The following is a 23477-nucleotide window of genomic DNA, read 5'->3' on the forward strand; positions in this document are numbered from 1 at the left end:
TCAGAAACGTCTCAATGTGTGCCAAGAGCAGGCCCAGGGGTGTCAGACTTTTCCGGCAGATTTCGTATGGCGAAAGGAAGCAGTCAGCCCTCACTTCCCACCCTCCACCAAAGACCACCCTCTCCACAGGTGTGCCCACGTAAACTGACATTGGCAGATCCCCACGGAGTCATTCAAGAGAAGAGCCGCCTGGCAGCTGGGAGCTGCGACTTCTTCAACTATTCCAAACAAATCTGCCACCAAATAGGAGTCAGCTGTGATTCCCCAAGAGGATGAGCACTTGCAGCTTGAGCTGGCTGGAAATCTCCGTTCCAAAAAAAAAAACCCCAAGAATCTGCCAAAGTGGTTGTGGAAACACGAAAAAATTGTTAACCAAGTTAATGAAAACTAAGTGAAGTAGGGAAAAGTAACAATTCATCAATGCCATCCCCCACTACAAGATGAAAAATGGAAGCTCCAGGAGCACCACACTGAGTCTTACCAGCCTACTTCAGATTTGGATTTCTAGCCTCTTGATTCCTTGATGCACCTCAAAAAAAAAAAAAAAATTGCTTCTGAAATTCTGACTCCACATTTTTCACAGAAGTCTCTGCAGGCATACTTGCTACTTCTAAGCCTAGGCGATTATTTGGATACTTATGAGAAGTTAATGAGTAAGATATCTATAATACATTAGCTACATCATTTCAAGTCATTATCAAATTTATACTAAAAATCTTAGGATGTGAGCTGAGGTCAGTGCTTCAAGAAACTACAAAGGCAACCCCTGCAGGGAGAGAAAATTTCTTCTATGAACTAACATAGTTGAAAAAATGTAAACATGATTCCGGGCACGTAAGATTTTATTCATGTACATAAGAGATAATACAGCTTTGGTGCACAAAAACATATTATGGCAAATGTAAAATCTTTACTTTGCCTTCAGCATGAAATATTGACATAATAAATACATACACATTCATTAATTTCTGAAAAACCCAAACAGGCGAAGCAAAAAAATAATCTGTTTTCATATGGATAATTTGCTTTTTGCTGGGTGCATCATTCAAGGAAAATGTAACCCTATGAAGCCACATACTGGACAAGGGAAAACCCAAATCCGTTTAGCAGAGAACTGAAAAGCAGAGAAACCTCTTCCAGGAATCCCAGCATAGCTGTGAGCTGCTCTCGATGTTCTTTACGCAGAGCAGCTCCACAAGCCAACTCAAGACAGGTTCTTGGCGAAGTTTTAGCATCCTTTTATCCTGAACTGCCTATACCTGCCTGCACGAAAGCCTCTCTATCCCTGTACTGCAATGCTGATTCTTTTTGCATTTGAGAAGCTAAAGTTTTATTTCTCTTCCCCCCCCCCCATCCCTAGTCCCAACCCCTAAAGAAGAAACCCCCAGGGCTTCCCATGCCTGTTTTACAGGTTAATTGGCCAAGCACACACTGAGGGCACTGGCATTATTGTACACTATATTCACATGCTGCACAAGGCATTGTTGTCATACCCATCTATCCTGATGCTTTTTTCCCCATTTGATATGAAAAAACTAACTCACTTCATGAACGAAGCAAGTTAAAGGGACAAAAACACAAACCAGCACCCGTTTCAGGAGTTTCTGACAATTAGATATAAATGCTTTGTCTTGCTGTAGAACTATGGTATACTTATGATCTATATTAATAGCATTGGAAGGAGAGAAAAATACAATTTATCCAAAGTTAATAGGAGAAGTGAAGGATGGTATGTGGTTCTCCTTCCAGCTTGCTGTCCACGTTAATTTAAGCAGACATCCAACTTGGCCTCTGGGCACATCTCCGAGATAAACATGCAGTTTGTAAAGCACCTCAGCAGTACCTGGAGTTGAGTGGCATAAAACTATGGGAATATGCCCCAGACATTAGTAATTACAATCACAAATGCTTAAGGGATGAGGTTAAGACCCATGGTCAAGGAAACGCTGACTGCAAGCAGGAAGGGCCTTCCCAAGACCTCTAATACAAGGAGGAAATCAAGGACCAGCAGGCCTGCATAGCCTGTTGCGGGAGGTTATATCCAGGTATATATATATGGATATATATGTCTCCCTACAGCAAACTCTGTCTACTAACAAGTAGGATGGCTCCCAAGCAAAACTAAAGGCCCGTTCCCACAGTACCTTAAGGCACACCCCACAACAGCCATCACTGGCACAAATTTCCCCCAGTTCAGTTTATTTTAGTTATGTTGAGTGATGCCGTGGGAGTCAAGCAGTGCTGCTGCCTGCAAGTGAGGAGGGCCGGAGCTGCCCCGCAGCCCCTCACCACACGACGACAGAAGGGCGGGAAGACGGTAACAGGGCAAGGGGGGCGGTGGGGGGGAGCTCCCCCCGGCCTGTGTCCCCCACACAGCCGCAGGCGCCCCTAGGCCTCCTTCTCTCCCCTTCCTTGAGGATCAGGACGAATTCACCTCCCCTCACAGCTCCCACTCCCGCTCCACTCCCCTATAATAACGCCGTGGACCCTCCCCACAGAGTGTCCCCCCCCGCCGCCGCTCCCGCGCATGCGCCGCCCCCGCGCATGCCCCCGCGGATCCCTGGGGCGGGGGGTCCTGCGCAAGCGCAGCCCGCCCCGGCGGCGCCCACCCCGAGGCCGGGCAGAGCCGCCGTGTGGCGCCTGCTGCGGCCCCCCCTCGCCCGGCCTGCCTCCCTCCCGCCTCCACCGCCTGCCGGGGCGGGGCCGGCTGCTGCTGCCACCGCCCCAGCGCAGCCCCCGCCGGGCCCGTCCGAGCTCGACGGCATTTCCGGGGGAGGGCAGCGGGGCGCGGGCTGGCGGGGAGCGGCGCGGCGGCGGGCGAGCAGAGTTGACTATATATGGTCAAAGGCAGGGGAGAGCGGCGGGACGCGCCGGCGCTTCCTGGTTCGCGCCGCGGGGCTGAGGCGGCGGCGGGAGAGGTAGAGGCCGAGACCGGTCGGGTCCGCCTGCGCTGCGCCGGGCTGCGCTTGCCGCCCTTCCCGGCCCTTCCTTCCCCCCCGCCGCAGTAACAAGTGGGCGAAGATGCCGTACGAGATCAGTAAGCCCGGGGAGCGGCGGGGAGGACAGGGCGGCGGGGGGACCGGGCGGGGGGGAGGCCGGGCGGCCCTCCGGGAGCCGGCGGTTCCTCACAGCCCGCTGACAGCAACAAGTGACCGCGCCTCCGGCGGCGTCCGCTAACGGGGAGAAATAAAACGCCTTATTTCTTCATTATATTTTTTTTTCCTCCTTTCCCTCCCCCTTTTCTCCTTCCCCCCCCTAGAAAAAGTGTTCGCCAGCCTCCCGCAGGTTGAACGAGGCGTTTCCAAAATTATCGGAGGCGATCCGAAGGGCAACAATTTTCTCTATACCAACGGGAAATGCGTCGTCATCAGAAACATTGATGTAATGTACCCTAATTCATTTTGTTTCGTAGCGCAGAGCTTTCGCTAAGTTTCGTGTTGTTTCCCAGCCCCTCTTCCTGCAGTTCGCGCTCGCTGATTGCAATTGAGGTCGCAGATCTGCCATGAGCAGCAGGGGAATAAGCCGGGTGCATGACTCAGGCGTAAAACCATGGGCAGCCACTGTAAAAACCCGTAGAAAATCTCAGGGAAATGTGCAGTTGTGTCTCTCTCTCTCCTTGTATAGGATTTCTAGACGAGAGACTGGTATATTCTGGTTGGCCCTGTTTATCTTCTTAAGTATCACTGCTATGAAGTTGTGTTGTGTTTGCCTAATAAATGAACTTCCCTATTTTCTGTATTGGGCCCTTAGCTTGTAAGAGAAGCATGCAAATACTTGCAGATACCTATCTTTAAATGCATTAGTCTGTACCTTCATTTTCATCCCCCCCTGCACTCCAGGAATCAAAACAGTTGTCAGTTGCTTGGCTCCGAGGCAAGCTGGCTGCGTGTTGAGTTCTCAGCCCTGGTCGTGGGGAACTTTACTCATCGATTAAATATTAGAATGCCCCAGTTAATGTTTTCAGTGATGCGGAGGTTTGAGTTGTTTTTGTTATGTGGTGATGACTAGAGGAACGTTAAGCGAGTTATTAAAATGATTCCTTTTCAAAGATGGCATCCCTTTGAGAAGTATGGAGGAAGCATTGCATGTCTAGGCTACTGTTTTGCTACTGGTTTTCAGAAAATACTTTTCGCCAAAGTAAATGCTTGTTCTCCAGAAAATCAAATTCTCCCCTAGATTTCCTTTCCTTTCTTAGTGCAGATTTGGCCTGCAGGGGGGCAGGTCATACGTCTGTGGAATTTTTAGGTCTCCAAAACAATGGATTTGCTTATGGATGCTTCTGTAAATCACCTTTGTAAACTGAATTTTTATGAGCTATTTTCCTGATTTATCTCATCACCTCCACTGTATTCAGACATTTCTTCATTGTCATACTGTAATACAGAAATGCTACTAATAATTTAATTCTCTGCAAATTTCTTGTTTGATATCAGTTTACATTCATCCATTTAAAAACAAATGAGTTTACGCTCTGGTTTCAATGTCTCAGTATAGTGTTGTTGTAATAGTATTTCATTCTTGGTATCAAGAAAAGTTCAATTTTCTGAAACCAGAAGCCCCAGTTAAACACTGTAATGGCACACAGCGTGATGAGAGAAGAGAGAAAAGCCACTCTGCTTACATTACAGTCTTTGCCCAAGTTATGGATTGTGACCTCCTCCCTTGCACTGTCATTAGTGCTCGGCTGACCCTATTTTGAGGGTTAAATTGGAAGAAAACCATTTGCTTTTATCTTCCTGAATCAGCTCACTGAAGATTTGTCCAGTGCAAATGTTCAGTCCCAGCATGAGCCAGAATGTAGAGCGTGTGGCAAGGTCTGAGTACAGGCGAGGTGGGATTGTGGGAATTCAGATTTAGGCTGTTTAAACTCTCAAGGGAAATTGAGAATGGAAGTCATAAATCCTTCAGTTTTATGGGATGTAATTCATGCCGATACGCAAACTTACCTAACTGGCAAGGAGAGTCTGCTACTGTTAATAATTGACAGGTGACACGCTGCAGACAACTACAGAATGTATTGTAGCAGTGACACAAAAACTGACCAAAGCCTGTGCTATGGCTTTTGTGTTTGAGAATGTTGGTGTTTATTACGCAGCATGAAACTGTGTCCACTCTTAGTTGAGCCATGCCTTCTCTGAAAAATATGGAAGCCTGTATAATAGTTTGCAACAACCAAATGAAATACTGGGAGGTCTGTGTGTAATCCCTCCATGAATAGTTCTCCAGTGGGCTGGTTGTGCTCTGAATTAAAAAAAAAAAAAAGGCACAGCAACAGGTCATCAAAATGCAGTGATCACCATTCTCTTATGTCTGAAGCTATCTAGTATTAGCTGATCAGTGGTGATGAATATAGTGTTCAGGGTTAATGCTTGATCTTTGAGCATGAGATGGAGACTTCATTTAATAAGAAAGAGTCCTGGAACGGTGTTGGAAAAGTGCTGTGAGAAGGACTAGTGATATTTGTAAGGTTTCATACCTTATTAATGTTTTATTGTCTTCATGGGTCTAAGCCTACTTTGAAGCTTGGAACTTAAACTGCTCACTTTCATATGTGGCTCTGGTTTCAGTGTTTGAAATCAGCCACATAACCTCACTCTTCTTGTTGAATCCAGTATTAGGTACTGCATTTGTCCCAGCTAACACTATAATCTTATCCTAAAGTCTCGTTTTAGAAGTGTGGGTTTTTTTAGGTTTTGATAGGAAAGACGTACAAGTTAGAAAGCTGACTTTACAAGGAGAAATAATGTTTTCAAATATACAGCATTTAATTCGACAGCTCTGACTTATTACCTGGTTTCCTGAATCTATTTACCATATCTTAAATTTGGGAGTCTGTCTTCATTTAACCCCTTAAGTCAGTTTGTTACGTCCAGTCTCTCATCTTAGCTTCCTCTTGGAGATTCTTGCTGTAAAATAGCAACTGCTTATGTATGCCATTACTAACAAAGGTGGGGGGGGGGGTTGAGCTCCCTGAACTTGTAGGTGATGCAGCTATAGCATGGGGAGAACGTTATCTTGTCATGCTTTGATAAAATCCTGTTGCACACAAAATGGAGACTGACATGTGGATGCTGTAAATGCAGATGATTGTGACTTAAGTAGGGCTACAATGCATTCAAGCAGCATGTAAAAGCAGGAATGAAAAAGAGCTGCTTCTTGCATGAGTACGCTGTATTCTGTCTCCTGAGATGTAACAGTACCGCAACAGCTAGAAAGAACTCTTGCAAGCAGGAGACTGTCTGCTTTCTAACACAGAGCAGGTGTTTTAGTTTTTCCTGATTGGATGGCTGAGTCATGCCATAACATCAGGTGGTTTTCTGGTTTGGTTGAATAAATCTGTATTAATTATAGCAGCTGAAATGGACTTTTGACTTGATATTAATCAAGTTTCTGGAGCTGGAAGATAACCTGTGAGCTGGTAGGAAAAAAATTTCTAAGGAATAGTGTATTACTGTTGTAGCATATATGCACTATATTTGGAAGATGTGCAGAACGGCTTTTTTATACAGTTAATTTGAGAGCAGATTTTGCCATGATGTCATCCTTTTTTGATTTGTGTGGCATCTCTGTAGTGTAACACTGCTGATCTGCTGAGACACTGAGTCAGTCCTGCTGTACAACCTGACGCATCGGAAAACATGTTTAAGACTAAAGAGATAGAGTTCTGATGGAGTGTCAGTTAATTTCTTTCAGAATGCTGGTACAACTCTTGATACTAGGGAAAACTTCTCCCATGCCAGTCTACTAGCTTTTTAACCAGTTTGCAATTGGCAAGAAACAGCAAGCCTTGCACACCTCATTGATTTTTGAGTGATCTTGAGTACATGATGATGATTAACAGCCATGCAATATGGTTAACAGTATGCTTAATTTTCACACTCAGCTATAGGAGAACTTTTGGATGTGTGCTGCAAAGCACAGCTTGTGTTTAGTATTCTGCATGGGTAACTGCCTTACCTGAGCCTGCCACATAAAAAGCAAGTTCAGTGCTTGGCCCGTTATTTTGGAGAGTGTTTTTCAATCTTTCAGTGGGTATTGGAGAGGAAAGGGTCACACCGGTCCTGGCTATTAGAGGAAATACTTAAATTGTGTCAGTTGTTACAAATTAGTGTGTTTTAGTTGCACTGGACAGCAGTGTTCTGCGATGTGTACTGCACTTCTCAGTTTTATACAATAGCTCAATTTAAGCTGGAAGGAAGGGTGTGAGAGAAGGAGTACAGGGAGAAATCCTGAATTTTATCTTTGAAGGTCTGATTTTATTCTTTTGAAAACCAGGAAATACAACTTAGTAACTCTTTTTTTCCCTTTAAACTAGAATCCTGCAATTGCTGACATCTACACTGAGCATGCCCATCAGGTTGTAGTTGCCAAGTACGCTCCCAGTGGATTCTACATAGCATCTGGAGGTAAAGTATCACTACGCGTGCTGCATGAGATATGTGGACAGAGCTGTTAGTGTTTGATGCAAAACTTACTGGCAAAACAGAATAGTAATGCTTCACATTCATGTGCGGAATATACATAGTCAATGTGACGTGCTTCAATGGAATTACGTATGCATGCCTGAGGGAGGAATGATTTCTGTAGTTGTTACTCTAACCTCTTTTTAAAGCAGCGAGTTCAGTGACATGCTTGGTCTTTTTAAATTTTATTATTTAAATCAAAAAGAACCTGGAAATGAACTTTAAATACTTAGTGTGAAGTGTTAAAGAGAACAAATCTTACTGTAATGAATACTTGTGTACATGCAACAGAATGAAAAGTTATTTCTGAAATATAGGACTATTGTTTCTCTTTGTTAATAAACTTTGATACTTTGGGGGCAGGGGAGGGATTCTAGAAGAGCATATACTCCTTTCTCCTGACCAAGGTTGGCAAGGCTTGGCATGACATTTCTTACGTTTGTAACCTGAATTAAAAAAGCTTTCCTTGGTAGGTTAGCAGGCAAAGAGGCTGATCCTCAGTTTCCGTGTAATTTGTGTGAGTCAATAGTCTGAGAATGGGTAATGCGAATTTCTACAGCATGAATTTCCTGGGTTGTTAGTGGAAACGTCTGCAGTTTTGGTGACTTAAAAAGAACTAAACAAGCCCTTTTTAATAGAAGCTTTCTTCAAATAATTGATCGGGTTTTTTGTGAGGGAGGATTGGTATACAGTTGAAGAATATTGATAAATACAATACTATAACTTCCATTTCTTAAAAATATTTACATTTAACCTGTGGAATTTTTTTTGTGTAAATCTGCTTGCCATTGTCAATTAGAAACGCTTCAGAAGCAAGTAATGTGCCCAAATACAGAAATACTTCAAGTAATATATCTGAAAATAAAACATTCTGAATATGAGCTCCTTAGAAAGGGACTTATGCAAAGGTCTTAGTAGAACGGGAATTTCTCTCTCAGCAATTTAAAGGGAACAATAATTTTTAAAATGTTCTATCCTTGGATTCCTGCATATCAGAAAGCTGGATTAGAATATCTATCTTTTGAATACCGGAGAACCTTTAAGAACACTGAAAGCATAGCCTTTTTTTTTTTTTTTCCTTCCCCCCCCCGCCTCCCTGTCTGAAGGGAACCAGAGCCAGGATTTTCTTGGCTCGTTCTTGTGTGTGGACCATATGTCAAATTGAATACCTTCTTAAAATCCAGTTTGCGTTCTTTATTCTACAGAGTTGGTGCTCTAGGTTTGTGCTATACATAAACCTCAGAATAACCATCTATTTTGTTCTTGTAGCCTTGTAGATATTGTCCTCTGTGAAAGAACACTAATATATACATAGCCTGATCTGTGAAAAAGTTTTTAATTAACAATTAGCTTAAGGAGGCTTCTTGCTCCTAGGGGAGTATTCAGTTGACTTTTTTTCAGAAGTTGTCTGTCATAAATGAGTTTTGGCTGCAATATTTCCCCTTAAAAAGTATCTTCTGTATGTCGTTTATAAATAGTTTCATGATACTGCTGAGCATGGGGTCTGAAGATAGTAGCACGCTCTTTAAGCTGTTTCTAAGTATAACATGTAAGATTCCTTTCTCTATCTATAAATCTGCATTAGCTATGCAACCTGCATTAATACTTCATGTGCTTGATGAGCCAGACCTTCAGCAATATGCTTTGTGGCTTTTATGGTAGTTCCTCTTACTGCAGTCATAACAGATGGAGTAATGGGAGGTACCACAAAGTTAAGGCTATTTGTGTCCTATCTATTAATAGGTGGAGCAAATAATTAGATTTTTGAAGTCTGCATTAAAATTCCGCTTCAATAGCAAATTCTCCCTGTAAAATGGAGGGTTCTTCATGTCTCCTTTTAGCAGAAGTAGAGAAGATGAGTCCATGACCACGTCCCAAAGATACAGGGTTGCTGTACGTTCAAATTGCACTGTAAAGATGCACCAGTAAATGGTGAACAGAACTCAGAAACGTTCTGCTGAGGTGAAAGGTATATATGTTAGCACGTAGTTTATTCTAAAACAGCAACTTTTATAAAGGGTCCGATATACACAGAATTTGATGTGTGGATTTCATTAGAGATGTGTAAACCTGTCTCCGTATAGAACAATTCTTCTGGTTACAATGCTGCACCACAGTAATTGCTTTGAATAGAAGCAAGCTCTAGGGCTGTGTAATACTGGGAAGAAACAGTGAACATGGAAGCCTTCGTTATATTAAGTCTTAAATTGTTATGACCTGTGCCATGTCTGCTGCTTGTAACATTACAATTTTTGAATATTCTGTTGTATTCCTTTGTAGTAATCCAGATAGTGCAGCTATCCACACACAATATTAAGTGTGTGCATGCATCTGTATAGAAACAGTATGCCGATGCGTGCGTGTGAATCGAGTTCTGTGGGCAGAAGCCTCTTTGTATGTTTACATATACCTGGTATTTGTATGCAAAACAGGTTTGCTTTGAAGGTACAAAGAAGCCGAGGTATGAGTTCTAGTGCATCAGCCACTGTCCACCAGATTGCTCTCTTATTGTAGGCGTAGGGTGGCTCACTTCACTATGAAGTGTGTTTAAGCTATCTTGTAGCTGCTGAGGTGGGGGGCGGATTTGGGGGGGGGCGGATGGGGGCGTAACACAGGTACTTAACACATACTGGTTGCTAACAGTTCCTACCCTCTTACTCTGCAATTTTTCACGTGTCTGTTTGCAAAAGTTGTCTCTGTGTGTTATATTTATTACTACATGTCTTGAACCTTAATATCTAATTAAAAACATAATTCAGTGAAACAAATGTAGTCTTCAGCACTCTTAAATCAAGTGATTTGTAGTAATTGTAATAGGGTAAGATAATAGGTCCCTACTACAAGTGTTCGGTGTAGCTGAAAATCTGTATCCTGGCAGATTGCTGAGTCATGTGACTGAGTCATACTGGAACAACAATAGTTATATTCTATTTTATTGTGGCAGATGTCTCTGGAAAGCTAAGAATCTGGGATACTACACAGAAGGAACACCTACTGAAGTATGAGTATCAGCCATTTGCAGGAAAAATAAAGGACCTTGCCTGGACTGAAGACAGCAAGAGAATTGCTGTGGTTGGAGAAGGAAGGGAAAAGTGAGTAGTTCTTTTGTGTGTGTATGTATACATACATGCATATACTGTAAATCTCTGTATTCTAACAAAGCAGGTTCTGTGCAGAAAGCTTTTAATTCTTCAGGGAAGAAAATCATGACTTGTTCCCTCTTTAGACTTCAAGTTTTGCTGTTCTGTAGCAGAATTCTTTGTGCAGTATTTGACAGCTGTAAACCTACTTGGAAGATACGGTTCTGTTAGAATTGCTCAGTTTAAAAATTGTGTAGGTCTTGTTTGTTTTTTAGATTCAGTGATAGCTGTTCAGTATACCTTTTAGTGGATTTTTTTTTTTTGTGTCTAGTTTTGATAGAGTAGGAAGGGAGAACCACAAGACAATTTTCCCTCTTCTTTCACCCTTCCCAAATTGAAAGGAAGTGATTGACTAAGAGTAAAAAAAAAATAAGAAAAAATTGTATCTGAATTTTCTCCCTCAGCAACATGCCCATATTTTTAGGCCTTATTATGGTAATTAAAAGAAAATAACGACCAGTTGTCCTTATCTGACTAAATGAAGTGCCCGTTACAGTCAGGTTTGTGTCTTTTCCTTAATGTTTAAAGACTGATAGATCTTTAAGGCGTAGTCTAGACCAGGTATCCTTATGCCTAAAGGTATGAAAAACATAGTGTGGTCCTGATCCCCTGGACCATTTTTTAATCACCATCATGTACTGTGTCCTGATGCTTGAGAGTCTTTGTTATCCGTCGCTGCCCCTGGGTAGATACTATGTAAATTGGTTCTCCTACTTCAAAAACATTGCCAGTTTCCTGTTAGGTGGGTGCGCTTTCAGTCTAGAATTTTGCTGAAGTGATTCTATAGAACCCCTTTTTAATAGCAATACTCTGGCAGTTTAATACCACTGTATTGATTATACCAATTTTTTTTTTAGGTGATTTAAAGTAAGAACTAACAAAAATGCTATTATAACTCTTCCTTAAACCTTTAAGTAATAATAGCTGTAAAAGTGATGGTACCCAGTCTAAGCTAAATAATCAGATAAATGATCCAATATCATTGTTATCCTAGCTTTCTGCACTCTTTGTAGTGACTGGGCAGACGGAATAATTTACTGCTTTCTTTTATAAACCGACAGAGTTACTGAAGATTATCTTTTGAATCTCTGAATTTTAGAAGCTTTATATGTAAAATTTGCTTGCCTGTCCCCTTCAGCAAATGTCTCCTATTGAAGATTAGATTGTCTCTCCAGCAAGATCTCAAATAGCCTTCAGGGAGCTATGATGCGCTTGCATGAGATTAACGAGATGACCTAATTTCTTTTCTTTGAGTGCACTCAAATCTGCATTTGCAGATGCTCAAAGAGTTAATCTACATGTAACTTGTATGAATTGTAGTTATTGTGTGCTTTTCTAACTAGGTTTGGAGCAGTGTTCCTGTGGGATAGTGGTTCTTCTGTTGGCGAGATTACTGGGCACAACAAAGTCATCAATAGTGTGGACATTAAACAAACAAGGCCATATCGTCTGGCAACTGGCAGCGATGACAACTGTGCTGCTTTCTTTGAGGGACCGCCGTTCAAGTTCAAGTTTACAATAAGTGTGAGTTTAAGTTTTTAGATGTGGCTCTGTTTGTCTGTGCAGCAAGTTGACTAAAGGCTTTCCAACAAGCTTGCAGTTCTCACAACTAGCTGTTACAACAAAAGTTCTTTGCTCCCTATTTGAGGCATAGTTGGTGTCAACTTTCTTAAACCCATGTATGAGGGTAACTGAAGGCTTGTCTTAGGCGAAGAAAACAGAAATAAATGGTTGGTTAGGAAGAAAACCTGAAGCCTTTTTCCAGTATTTTTTTTTGGGGGGGGCGGGGGGCTCTTCATTGTCTTCTAAGTAGGATTAAGGTGCTTCACCGTCCCTGTTGGTGCTTTCTGAGCTCTGCTTCCCATTGCAGACATGCATAGAATTTCTTAATGCTCTCCAAGGTGCTTGGTTCAAGAAATGTGGTGGTGTGAATGGAATTTTTCAATCTGCTTAAGAGTGCTCAAATCTGAAATCCCAGGGCAGCTTAGAAAGGGTGAATGTAGATGTTTGAAGACATAACTGATTTCTACAACAAGGAATGGGTGTGTAACTTCTGTGGTCAGTTTTCTGTTTCTACGTTCCTTTTCACTTTTCGTTTCTTATTCTACTAGTTAAAATCTCATGTAAATGAAACAAAGCCTGGAACTACTACATTTGAGACATTGTTACTTGAGGCCAAAGAAAATAAAAAAGACAAAAGCTTCTGCAGCTGTGTCTGATGGCAAAAGACATGTCTGTTACCTCAAAAAAATTATTGCAGAGATACTGGATGTTACTGCAGTAGTACACCCAAAATGTTTTGTTCTTATTTTATTTTTAAAAACACAGTAGTAGTCCTTTTTATTTTCTTAAGTATGTGCCTTGAGTAGTCTTTGTACGCTGACTTTAGTAAGGACTCCATTTCAGTTCTAGAAAAGGAATTGTTTTGAGCTCTGCAATCCAATGAAATGATGTAGTTGCCTAATATATTTCTGAACTTAAGTTGATACTTGCATTTTGCTAAGCTGCTTCTTTTGGAACTCTGAAGTCTGAATTGCTTACCAGTGCTGCTTAGACTTGTCTAAGATGCAGTCTTCCTTTTGAAGTGATATTTGAGTTGATATATGGGGTTGTGGTACAGGCTGTTAATGGTTTAGATTAGAGCTTTGAGGTGTCATCAGGAAAAAAAACCCAATAGTTAAAGAAACTAGGTTAGAACCCGCCTTTCATAATACTAAAAATAGTCTCCCAGATCTCTTTGCATGGGAGCTATGGCCTCATTGTGGTGCTTCTCTATTTAACGCGTGTTTTCTAGTTAGCATGGTTTGAATAGTCTCCTACTTGTAAATAGTCTATTTGGGGACCATACATCAGTCTTGCCTGGTTACTTCCCAGAGCTACCACTAATGCAGTCTCACAGAAATGGAATAAAAATAATAGGAGTAATGGAGTAAAATAATAATTTATTCTTCATGGCTGTCTTTTTTACAATAAGAGTACTTTATCCGTCGTCTGTGTATAAAACTTACTGGCACAATGAAGCGAGAGTCAAAATCTGGAGAATGTTGCAGAAGAGTTTAGTGCCCAGAGGGGAAGAATCCCATGTTTGTATCTAGGCTGCAGCTGAGGTTTTTTAACTACCTATCCCTGAAACTGGGTACTCATTTACTTGGTATTGTGCTAAGTTGTTTGAACTACATCAGTATCGATGTCACAGTTTGTGCCCTGGACTGTTCTTGATCCTCATGATCCTCTTTAGATAGAGGCTAGACTTGCTCCATAGCAATTCTCTACAGCACGCATCTCCTACACAGCTAACTTACGGCTCGCATCTGAGAGAATTTGTTTGTTACTGGATTATCTTCTTGTGCTGACTCTTACTTTTTTTCCTACAGGACCATACACGGTTTGTGAACTGTGTGAGGTTTTCTCCTGATGGGAACAGATTTGCTACAGCTAGTGCAGATGGCCAGGTAAAAAACAAGGAACTCTTGTAGTGATTATAGCACGAGAAGGTTTTTCTTGTGCGTTTTGGGAATAGGATTAGTATCGTAAAATCCATGTTGCTTCCTTTTTTCATGCCAAGAAATGATTGGCTTAAACTTTTAAGTATCCTCCTATAAAGCTGTAACAACTGATGTCAGCCAGACTATTGTCACTCAACGTTTTTCCCCATTCCATCTCCCTAGCATATTACTTCTCTCATAGGTTATTTTTGTAGGAACATACTAGACTTCTGGAATACTTATGTCCTTGTTATGATCCTGAGAAGTCTGGCTGAAATAGTAAACTCACAGGTAGCAACCCAGCTCCCTGTTATCTACTGATAAGACCGGGTTTCACAATGATGCTGTTACCATAGGTAGCTCCTCCTTCTAAGAAGGCAGATTCCCGTGACTGTAGTGCTAAGCAGCTGCCATCCCAGCAGGAGTCAAAAGTGTAACGTCTTCCAGAATTTCAAATGTCAGGATCCAATGTACAGAGTGGCTTACTGTGATTATTTACAATTGTCAGTTGTTTAGTCTTAAATGCAGGAATACTTGTGCTGCTTCTTCAAAAATCTAGTGGTTTATAAGCCTGCAAGTATGCCACCTAACAAAAAAATGATCTGTGCAGTGCAAGGGTTTCAGAAAAAAAAAAGAGTTCTTTTTTTTTTTCAGCTACTACTTTTCCCTTTAAGTTATGTGTCTCTCTGATCTCTTAAGATTTTTGTCTATGATGGCAAGACTGGAGAGAAAGTGTGTGCTCTTGGTGGAGGCAAAGCTCACGATGGAGGTATTTATGCTGTAAGTATCACTTCATTTGAGCAAATGGTCTGTAGTATTTCATTACCGAGTTCATGAACTGTGAAGTCTTGCAATAATAAATGCATTTACTATCTTGTGGTGACATTTGTTTTTACAGATTAGTTGGAGCCCTGACAGTAGTCAGTTGCTTTCTGCTTCTGGAGATAAAACTGCTAAAATCTGGGATGTTGGTGCTAATTCTATTGTCAATACTTTTAACATGGGATCAAATGTGTTGGATCAGCAGCTGGGTTGCTTGTGGCAGAAAGACCATTTACTGACTATCTCCCTGTCTGGCTATATCAATTATTTGGACAAGAACAATCCAAATAAGCCTTTACGTGTCATAAAGGTAGGTTAAACTTCTGTTGTTGCTCTAGTTTATGCAATAAATGACTCAGTGATTGAAGTTGTCTAGATGGAATAGTAACTGTTGAAAAATAGGGTTCAATTAGCATTACCAGATATTGCAAGTCACATGAATCAAGAAGTTAAAACGTTACATGCGTGATACTGTGCTCTGTGCAACTACGCAGACTGATTTTGATTTCAGTTAAGGTTATCAACTTATCTTTCATAGCAGCTTGTTAGCATTCTTGAGATGAGAAAAGAAATACAGCATAGATAGAAAACTGCCAGTGATGTCTCCTTCTACCGGAGCCTAGTGTATTGTGAACAAGGTGACTAGGGTTACTGTGCAATTGAGCTTTAATTTTAGGAATTAAAGAGTTCGCTGACACAGCACTCTCACGGGAACTTACATTTTTACATGAACTAGAAACGGGCGTCCCAGATTCTTGCTATTGCTACTGTAATTCTGGCAGTCGGTGTGGGTACACGACCATATTTAGTCCTCTTCCCTGAATCATAAAGTGCCCAAAATGCAAACTTTGTTGATGAAAAGGCCATGAAAGTGTTTTGGCCCAGCAGGCTAATAAGGATATTCACGGTGCCTTTTCCCTCTCTTCAGGGAGCAGTACGTGGAAATAGCAATGCTGCAACAGTTAAATGACTGCACCATTAATTAGTGATTTGTATTCTGGGTGACTTTTAACGCTTGTGAATAAGATGATGTTCTTTTCTGAATAACCTATAATTATTCTCAAAGAAGTTTGATTTATGTATGTGTTAAGATGAAAAATTGCCCATCAATAATTATTATTTGTCTCCCATTCACAGGGTCATAGTAAATCAATTCAGTGTCTTACAGTGCATAAAAACGGTGGAAAGTCCTATATTTACTCTGGAAGTAATGATGGTCATATTAATATCCTTTGAATGATAGAGGTATTTGTTTTAGCCTTATAGTCTGAGAGAGATCATTAGGAGGAAGAAAAAAAAAAGCTTTGCCACATCCAAACACCCAAAAACTTATGTTTATTGGACACAAGTGAATATTTTATGTCTGAAGAAGTTTATTTTGCTTTCCCCTAACTTGCCTTTTATACTGATAAGCCAATTCTTATTTTTCAGTTGTCTCTTCTTTGCGGTAGATAGATTGTTAGCCTCTTGTAGCTTTTCACATATTGTGTCATATATGCAGAATATGTGTTGCTGTACATGCACGTTGCTGTACATGCACTAGGTAGATAGTTTTTAGTGGGTGCTGAAAGTCATGTATCTTGTTTTTCACGTGTTCAGGACAAGAAAGATAAACTCCTGTTGGCTTGTCTCTGACCCATTAACATGCATTTATCTTTACAGTTGTGTTTTTAAAGTGTGTTTTTGAAGTTCTGTGACACATTGTGTTCTTTATTTGGTATCCCAAATGTCATCAGACTTTCTCACTACTGAAGAGAACTTGTACTTCTCTTGAGACTCTATTTCAGTCCTGTTGGTTTCTGGAGCAAAACACTAGGAATGCAGCCTGGTTCCCGAAAGGCATGTTAAAGGGTGAGGTTGGGATGTGTTCAGCTAGAAGACCGTTGGCTTTTCTTTGGTGTGCTGAAGCTTATAAATCAGTCCTTCATCCTGCTTGCTGTGATGCATTAAAATCATATTGTCATAAACAGTTGTAAATATAGGATTTGTTTCTTTACAAACCTGTAGTATGGTGTTAATAATTCAAACTGATGTTAACATATAACATCAGGGAAAGCCAACGTTGCATGACTTCTACTTAGAGTTCTTTAAAAACTATTTCCTATTCTCAGACCTAATGCTAATTGTTCTAGTGTTTGCTACTGTTTGTGGTAGGTCATTTAGCTCATTACAGAACATCAGAGGTTCATTTAATAAATATTTGGAGGATGTGAGGTTGTTTGAACCCTGGTGCACGCTGTCCAGGGAGCTTGTGGAGTCTCCATCCCTGGAGATGCTCAAAACCCCACAGAATGGGCAGCCTGTTGTAGCTGACACTGATTTGAGCAGCAGGTTGGACTAAACAGTCTCAAGAGATCCCTTTTAACCTTAGCTATTCTGTCAGTTATTTAACTTTTTATGATGCTGTATCTGACTGCACCAGTGTCTTCAAATGTTCCTTAATTCTGTTATCCACATTACTGGGATTCTGAAACTGGAGAGAACGATGGCTTTTCTGGGAAAGGCCATACAAACCAGGTTTCTAGAATGGCAGTAGATGAAATGGATCAGCTGGTCACCTGCAGTATGGATGACACTGTGCGCTATACCAACCTTAGCAAGAGGGACTACAGGTCAGTTAAAACGTTGCCTTTTATTGTAGTATTACAGCCCTAATTATTTTGCAGCAAGAGTTTTGTTGACTTATACGGTAAAGAATTTTATGCTGCAATTTATTCAGGTTTTAAGTTGCCATGGAAACTGTAGAAATGATTGCTGTACCAACCTTGCATTTTTCTGTGACAAAAAGAAATGCATCGCAGACTTCTCAATTGGTCTTGTCCCTTCCACAGGTTAGATAGAATCATAGAATGTGTTGGGTTGGAAGGGACCTCTAAAGGTCATCTAGTCTAGATAGACATCTGCCTTGTATTGGGTGGCTTAGTTAGGGTACTGTGGGAAGGGTGTCTGTTTTATGATTCTTAAATATCCAGGAATATTGATGATAAATATGGTTAGGAGGAGTAGGACACAGCTATTTCTTCATGGAAACCACAATTGACGCAAAAAACTTTAAGGACTCTATTAAGATCACCTAGTTAGTTTAAAAAAATTAGACTATAGTGTACTAACACTGACTTTCACTTTGAAGGTGTACTACCTAATCAAAATGCAAATGTTTTAAACATTAACAGAAGGAAACTTTGCAGATTATTTAAAAAAAAAAAATAAATGAACTATGTGCATTCTTGATCATCAGTGGGGGATTATTTGAATAAGCATGGAATAATTTTCTTTCTGCTTTGTCCTTCCTCCTTCTCCACGTTGGCACGCCTTTCTCCAGTGGCCAGGATGCTGTGAAAATGGACGTTCAACCAAAATGTTTAGCTGTGGGTCCTGGTGGTTATACTGTAGTTCTATGCATTGGACAAGTAAGTATTAACTTTTGTATTATCGACACAATTGTTCTGTTAATAATGCTGTGTATGGTAACATGATGGTTTCTGACAAATCTATTTAGTGCAGGATCACCTTGCACATCTGCAGAATTTCCTAATAAGAGCTACGCAGAACATAATTAAGCTGGATACTGATAGATTTCTCTCTTTGCATTCTGTACCAATTTGACAGTCTTATGTAGAGATTTACATTTCACATGGTCCCTCATGTGGTTGCATCTGAACTTGTTATCAATACAACTTTGTGCTGGAAGGCTACACCGGTCTGAGTCATGCTCTTGCCTGATCTGTTCAGTAACACGATTTTGGGGAAAGGATGCCTTGCTCCTGCATTTTTCTAATTTTTTTTTTGCAACTAGTCAGTTAACTAATGGTGTTGTGCAGCATAGGTAGCTCTAGCTTGCTTGCCAGTAATAGTCAGATCACACAAAACCAAAGAGATTGTAGCAGGTCTACCTTGTATCAAAGCATGCTTAACTTCTAATGACTTATGCCTTCTGTATGGATGCTGGTTTTATGCTTGGGATTTTCAATACTGTTGTCCAAAGCTGTTTTCCATGTGAGTTATAATTCCAGTTGTCCATAGTAATAGAACGGGATTGGAAATACCCCTTATAATTTAACATAGCAGTATTAATTTGCTACTAATTTGGTCCTGCCTCCCCTTAACAGTGAACAGCATTGCTAAAAATACTCCTTTGCCCATGTTTCTTTAATGCTTAAACCAAATGAGGCAAAGCTGAAGGCAGTAGAGCATGCCCTGCACTGCCTAATTTAGAGCACATAAGTACTCGTCACTGCATGTCAGCATTTCTTTCATCTTTTTTTTTTTTTTTAAAGAATGTAACTATTCATTTAAGATCAGAATATAGTAAACTTCTGAGCAATCAGAGTGGATTTGTATTTATGACTAAGCAATGCGGCTTAGTCATAGTTTTGCATCAGGCACTTTTGAACAAGGGTCTTAGTTTCTGGTTTTGTATTTACAGATTGTCTTGATGAAAGATAAGAAAAAATGTTTTGCAATTGATGACCTTGGCTATGAGCCAGAAGCTGTAGCCATTCACCCTGGAGGAGGTACAGCAGCAGTGGGAGGAGCGGTAAGGTTGCACTTCCTGAAACTGTACTACTTTGAACACTGGAACTGGTAACGGAAGCATTTAATAATAGTAGGTGTGTTGTGTTGAGAAGTAGTAGGCAGCAGTTTGTAACAACAACAGTGTTGTAACAAGTGAACTATGCGTAATTGGTAATCCTGGGCATTCATTCTCCAGGTTCTCCCACCATTGTAACCTAATGTCTGTTTCATTTTTTTTTTTTATCTTGTATTTGCTGTTTCTAAATATTCAGATTGGTTTTACCCAGTGTATGCTTAAAGTAGGCAAATTCTAGAAATCAGATCTATATTCTAGACGTATTGGATTACAGACAGCATAATTGATAGGTTCTTTAAACTATATTTCTTAATGTAAGCGCTACAAGATAGAATTGATGCAGAAAGTTCCAGAAACTCAGTAAGCCTTCCTCTTTCTATTGTAAAGTGATTTTTTTTTTTTTTGTACCTTCTCCCCTTCTTCACTGCTAATTTGCAGGATGGGAATGTCCGTTTGTATTCAATCCAAGGAACCTCTTTGAAAAATGATGATAAGTCTTTGGAAGCTAAAGGTCCTGTTACTGACCTGGCATATTCTCACGATGGTGCCTTTCTTGCAGTCTGTGATGCAAACAAAGTTGTCACTGTCTTTAGTGTCGCTGATGGCTATGCGGTAAGAATTGTTGTTTCAAGAGTTTTGTTTGTTTAAAAACAAACTAACTGGCATCTCATGTCTAAATAATGGTGGAATATAATGTAGCTGGCGAGACTTAAATATACATCAATGATTTAACAATCGGTGTTTCTGTGACTGTCTGTTTACCTGGTATTTTGAGTTAGTGGTGTTTTTCACAGCAGTCTATGTGAAGCCTCCGGATCATAAGAATAGGTGAGGAAATGTAGAGCGCAGGCTGGCAAACCCATCTAATAAGAAACATAGTTAAATGGGGGAGGGGTTGCATTTCCGCGGGCTAGCAGTAGTTAAATACAAAAGATTACTAAGTGTGCAGGTTCCTTATTCAGGCTGTCTGAATCACTAGCATGTTGGGTTTTTTTAAAAGGAAAAAAAAAAAAAGTCAACAAAACATACGCATGCCTGTTACAGAACTTGTGTGCATCTTGTAAATGCACAAGAGTGCAGGCTCAATTTGATAAGAATCATGCAGTACGATAGAATTTAATGAAGTAAATAAGGCAGACCTGGCAATAAAATTCTGCTGGCTGTGGCATAACAGTTCCATGGTAAGAACTAAGCAATGAAAGGGGTATATTAGGACAGGGCATCTTGCTTTATCCTTCCATCTCTAGTGTCTTTTAACCAAGAACCAGAAAAGGAGCGATTTTTCTGCTTTTCAGCTGAGCAGTCAATATGTGTATCAGCCTGCAAAGTTATTAAGCTTTGACTGAAACCACACTGAAGTAAAAAATGCAGGATGGCATTCCACAAAAACATTCCATTTTCTCAGTAAAAATTGAAAGAATTTTGCTTTTATGATCACGTGTGAGGTTATTTTAAAAACCTCTAAGCAAGAAGTGACTTGTTGCGTAAGCACTTTACAGGTCCAGCTTTCACAGAAAAAGTCTTAGCGTTTTTTACAAAAGGGTTGGATTTTATTGGCTTGGTAAGTGTTTAAATAAATAGCATAAAATGAAGCCACCGCTTGGTTTAGGGCATCCATCTTCACCCGAGATGTACACTGTCTGGAGTCTTGCAGTAACTTATTGTGATGTTACACGTTAAAAGCCAGCGATTTCCCAAAGTGTCTTAAACTAATGAAATAACACTGTATCTCTAACTTTCAAATAGGAACATAATGTCTTTTATGGACACCATGCAAAAATTGTTTGTATTGCCTGGTCACCAGACAATGAACACTTTGCTTCTGGAGGCATGGACATGATGGTATATGTTTGGACTGTAAGTGATCCAGAGACCAGAGTCAAGATACCAGGTATGTTTCCTTCAAAATCTTACTTTTGAAAGTTGCTAGTAGTTCTTGAAATTCAACACAATACCTGTTTTCTAGAACTAATGTTAAGCAGGCGTTGAATGTTCCCAGCCTCTGTGTTAATCTCTATCTCGCTAGAATAGCCAGAACTCTTCTGTTCTGTTATTTTTGTAGTCGCTTTTAAAATGCGCTACTGGTATTTAATGCAGTTGAAAATCACATTTGGAATATGTGGTAAAGTTATTTTGTCAGCCTAGCCTTCCTAATTCTTTTCTGTTATTTCGCACTGCCACACAGATGCTCACAGACTACATCACGTAAGCGGCTTGGCATGGTTGGATGAACATACTCTGGTAACAACATCCCATGATGCTTCTGTCAAAGAGTGGTCTATCTCCTACAATTGAAATAAGCCCTCTCTTTGGAAGGACCTAATCAGGGACTAGAACTACTGCAGTGGAACATAGCATTTCTCTTAAAGAATCTGTATTGGCCTCTGGGTCTGCTATCATATCCTCATACCTTTACAGGGTGTTCATATCTGTAATTAAATGTACTTTGAAAGCTTTAGCCAGTAACAGTTTGCACATGAAAAGCACTTAAATTATGTCTGGAGCTTAACCTTTGTGCTGAACATTCCAGAGGCAACAGCTGAGCAAGTTGGTGTGAAAGATTCAGGTGTGAAAGATTCAGACTCAATCAGTTGTTCTTTTCTAACCAAGAAACATGAGACTGTACAGCATGAGAGTAATACTTCTCATTTTTTCTAATTACAGAACATTTCTGTACTAACGGTCATAGTAAGAGTATTTAGTTGTGATCTGAAACCAATCAAGCTGTGTGCAGCTACTGTATATTGCTTTGCTTCTCTGTACTGCACCAAACTGTTGCCTCAGATTTTCTCCTCCAGATAACAAAATGGGGTACATACATAATAAACTTTTTATGTATTTCATGTCAAAGCTTTGTGGTTTATTTTCAGGTGGAAGTGTGGGGTTTTGATGTACTTACTGTTGTGGGTATAATGTTTACAGATAATCGTTGTGGCAACTTCTTGCTTCAGAAACCCATTTGTTACTTTCATGAATTAAGAATGTCTGGTCATTTCAATGTCAGAAAAAAATTCTGTTTCAAAGATTAAAGATATTTTCTGTTTGGAGGAGGAGAAGCATGTTATTGTTTTAACAAAATGCAGTACTTCTGCCACCTTTTCAAAAATACAGGAATTAAACAAAGTGAAGCGTTGTTATGACTTGAAGTGGTTTTTGAGAAGATAGTGTTTGCTGAGTTTTATGCCTTTGCATGTGCAGAACGGTTGCATGGAAGCTGTTATCTAATGCGAACAGATCATGATTTTGTGTTTAGTTCCCTTCTCGCACTCTGCAACACACTTAAGTGATTTGAAGCTAGCAGCCCAACAAGGGTGGACGAGGACACTCTGATGCAAAGTAGTAGGAAGATTTGTTACCATCTCTAGTGGCCAAAAGAAGTTGTTGCTGTCCAGAACTTTGGAACCCTTTTTTTAAAAAAAACTTTCTGTGCTGAAAGAGAAACCACCACCACCACCCCTCCAGTGCTTTTTGTTTTTTATTAAGCTTTCCTTTCTGTGTGGACTTGTGTGTTGTTTTTTGTTTTGCTTTGTTTTTTAACCAATCATATTTCTAATGACACTACAGCAAATAAAACGCTTCTGCTGCTTCTCATACTGTGGACCATTGCTCAATTGCTGAAAAAAAAAAATTGCCTGTCAAAAATGGCTTGGTGAAACATCCACTTAGAAAGAAAAATGTTGATTTCTTTTTAGCAGTGGTGATCAGATATCTTCTGTCATACAAACCAACATATATATTACAACAGGTGACATAAATTTTATCTAAGAAGCAGAATATTTTGCATCATGGGGTTTTTGTGCTTACTACATCTCTCTATTTTGCATGACTGTTTACTAACAATGCAAGGATAAGAGAAGTTTTGGAAAAGGGCATGTTTGAAAGTAGGCATAAGGTCCAAATGAACAAGATTTCTCAGTGTCTAGCCCCTAAAACTTGTTCTGCTATTGTTGTGACTGTTTCTCTGCAATTCATCCAT

At 40.3% G+C, this 23477-nt stretch overlaps 1 protein-coding gene across 1 annotated transcript; it reads left to right on the top strand.

The window, feature by feature from the left end:
- The first annotated feature begins 2789 nt into the window (after positions 1–2789).
- Positions 2790–22634, top strand: WDR1 (WD repeat domain 1). Its single transcript, XM_054203181.1, has 15 exons — positions 2790–3037; positions 3260–3381; positions 7316–7406; positions 10408–10555; positions 11947–12127; positions 13978–14055; positions 14788–14868; positions 14987–15220; positions 16048–16140; positions 17371–17522; positions 18233–18320; positions 19337–19447; positions 19940–20113; positions 21248–21392; positions 21687–22634. Exons 1-15 carry the CDS (start codon positions 3022–3024, stop codon positions 21794–21796), a joined length of 1824 nt encoding a protein of 607 aa, XP_054059156.1. The 5' UTR covers positions 2790–3021; the 3' UTR covers positions 21797–22634.
- Positions 22635–23477: the final 843 nt, after the last annotated feature.

The sequence above is a fragment of the Rissa tridactyla genome, chromosome 5, assembly GCF_028500815.1.
Source record: "Rissa tridactyla isolate bRisTri1 chromosome 5, bRisTri1.patW.cur.20221130, whole genome shotgun sequence".
Lineage (NCBI taxonomy): Eukaryota > Metazoa > Chordata > Aves > Charadriiformes > Laridae > Rissa > Rissa tridactyla.

What these genes read in the sequence shown, in the direction of transcription:
- WDR1 (XM_054203181.1), top strand. An exon ending in ATGATGGTCATATTAATATC is followed by an intron (nt 16,141 to 17,370) that starts CTTTGAATGATA and finishes TATCCACATTAC; the next exon opens with TGGGATTCTGAAACTGGAGA. An exon ending in CAGCAGCAGTGGGAGGAGCG is followed by an intron (nt 19,448 to 19,939) that starts GTAAGGTTGCAC and finishes GCTAATTTGCAG; the next exon opens with GATGGGAATGTCCGTTTGTA.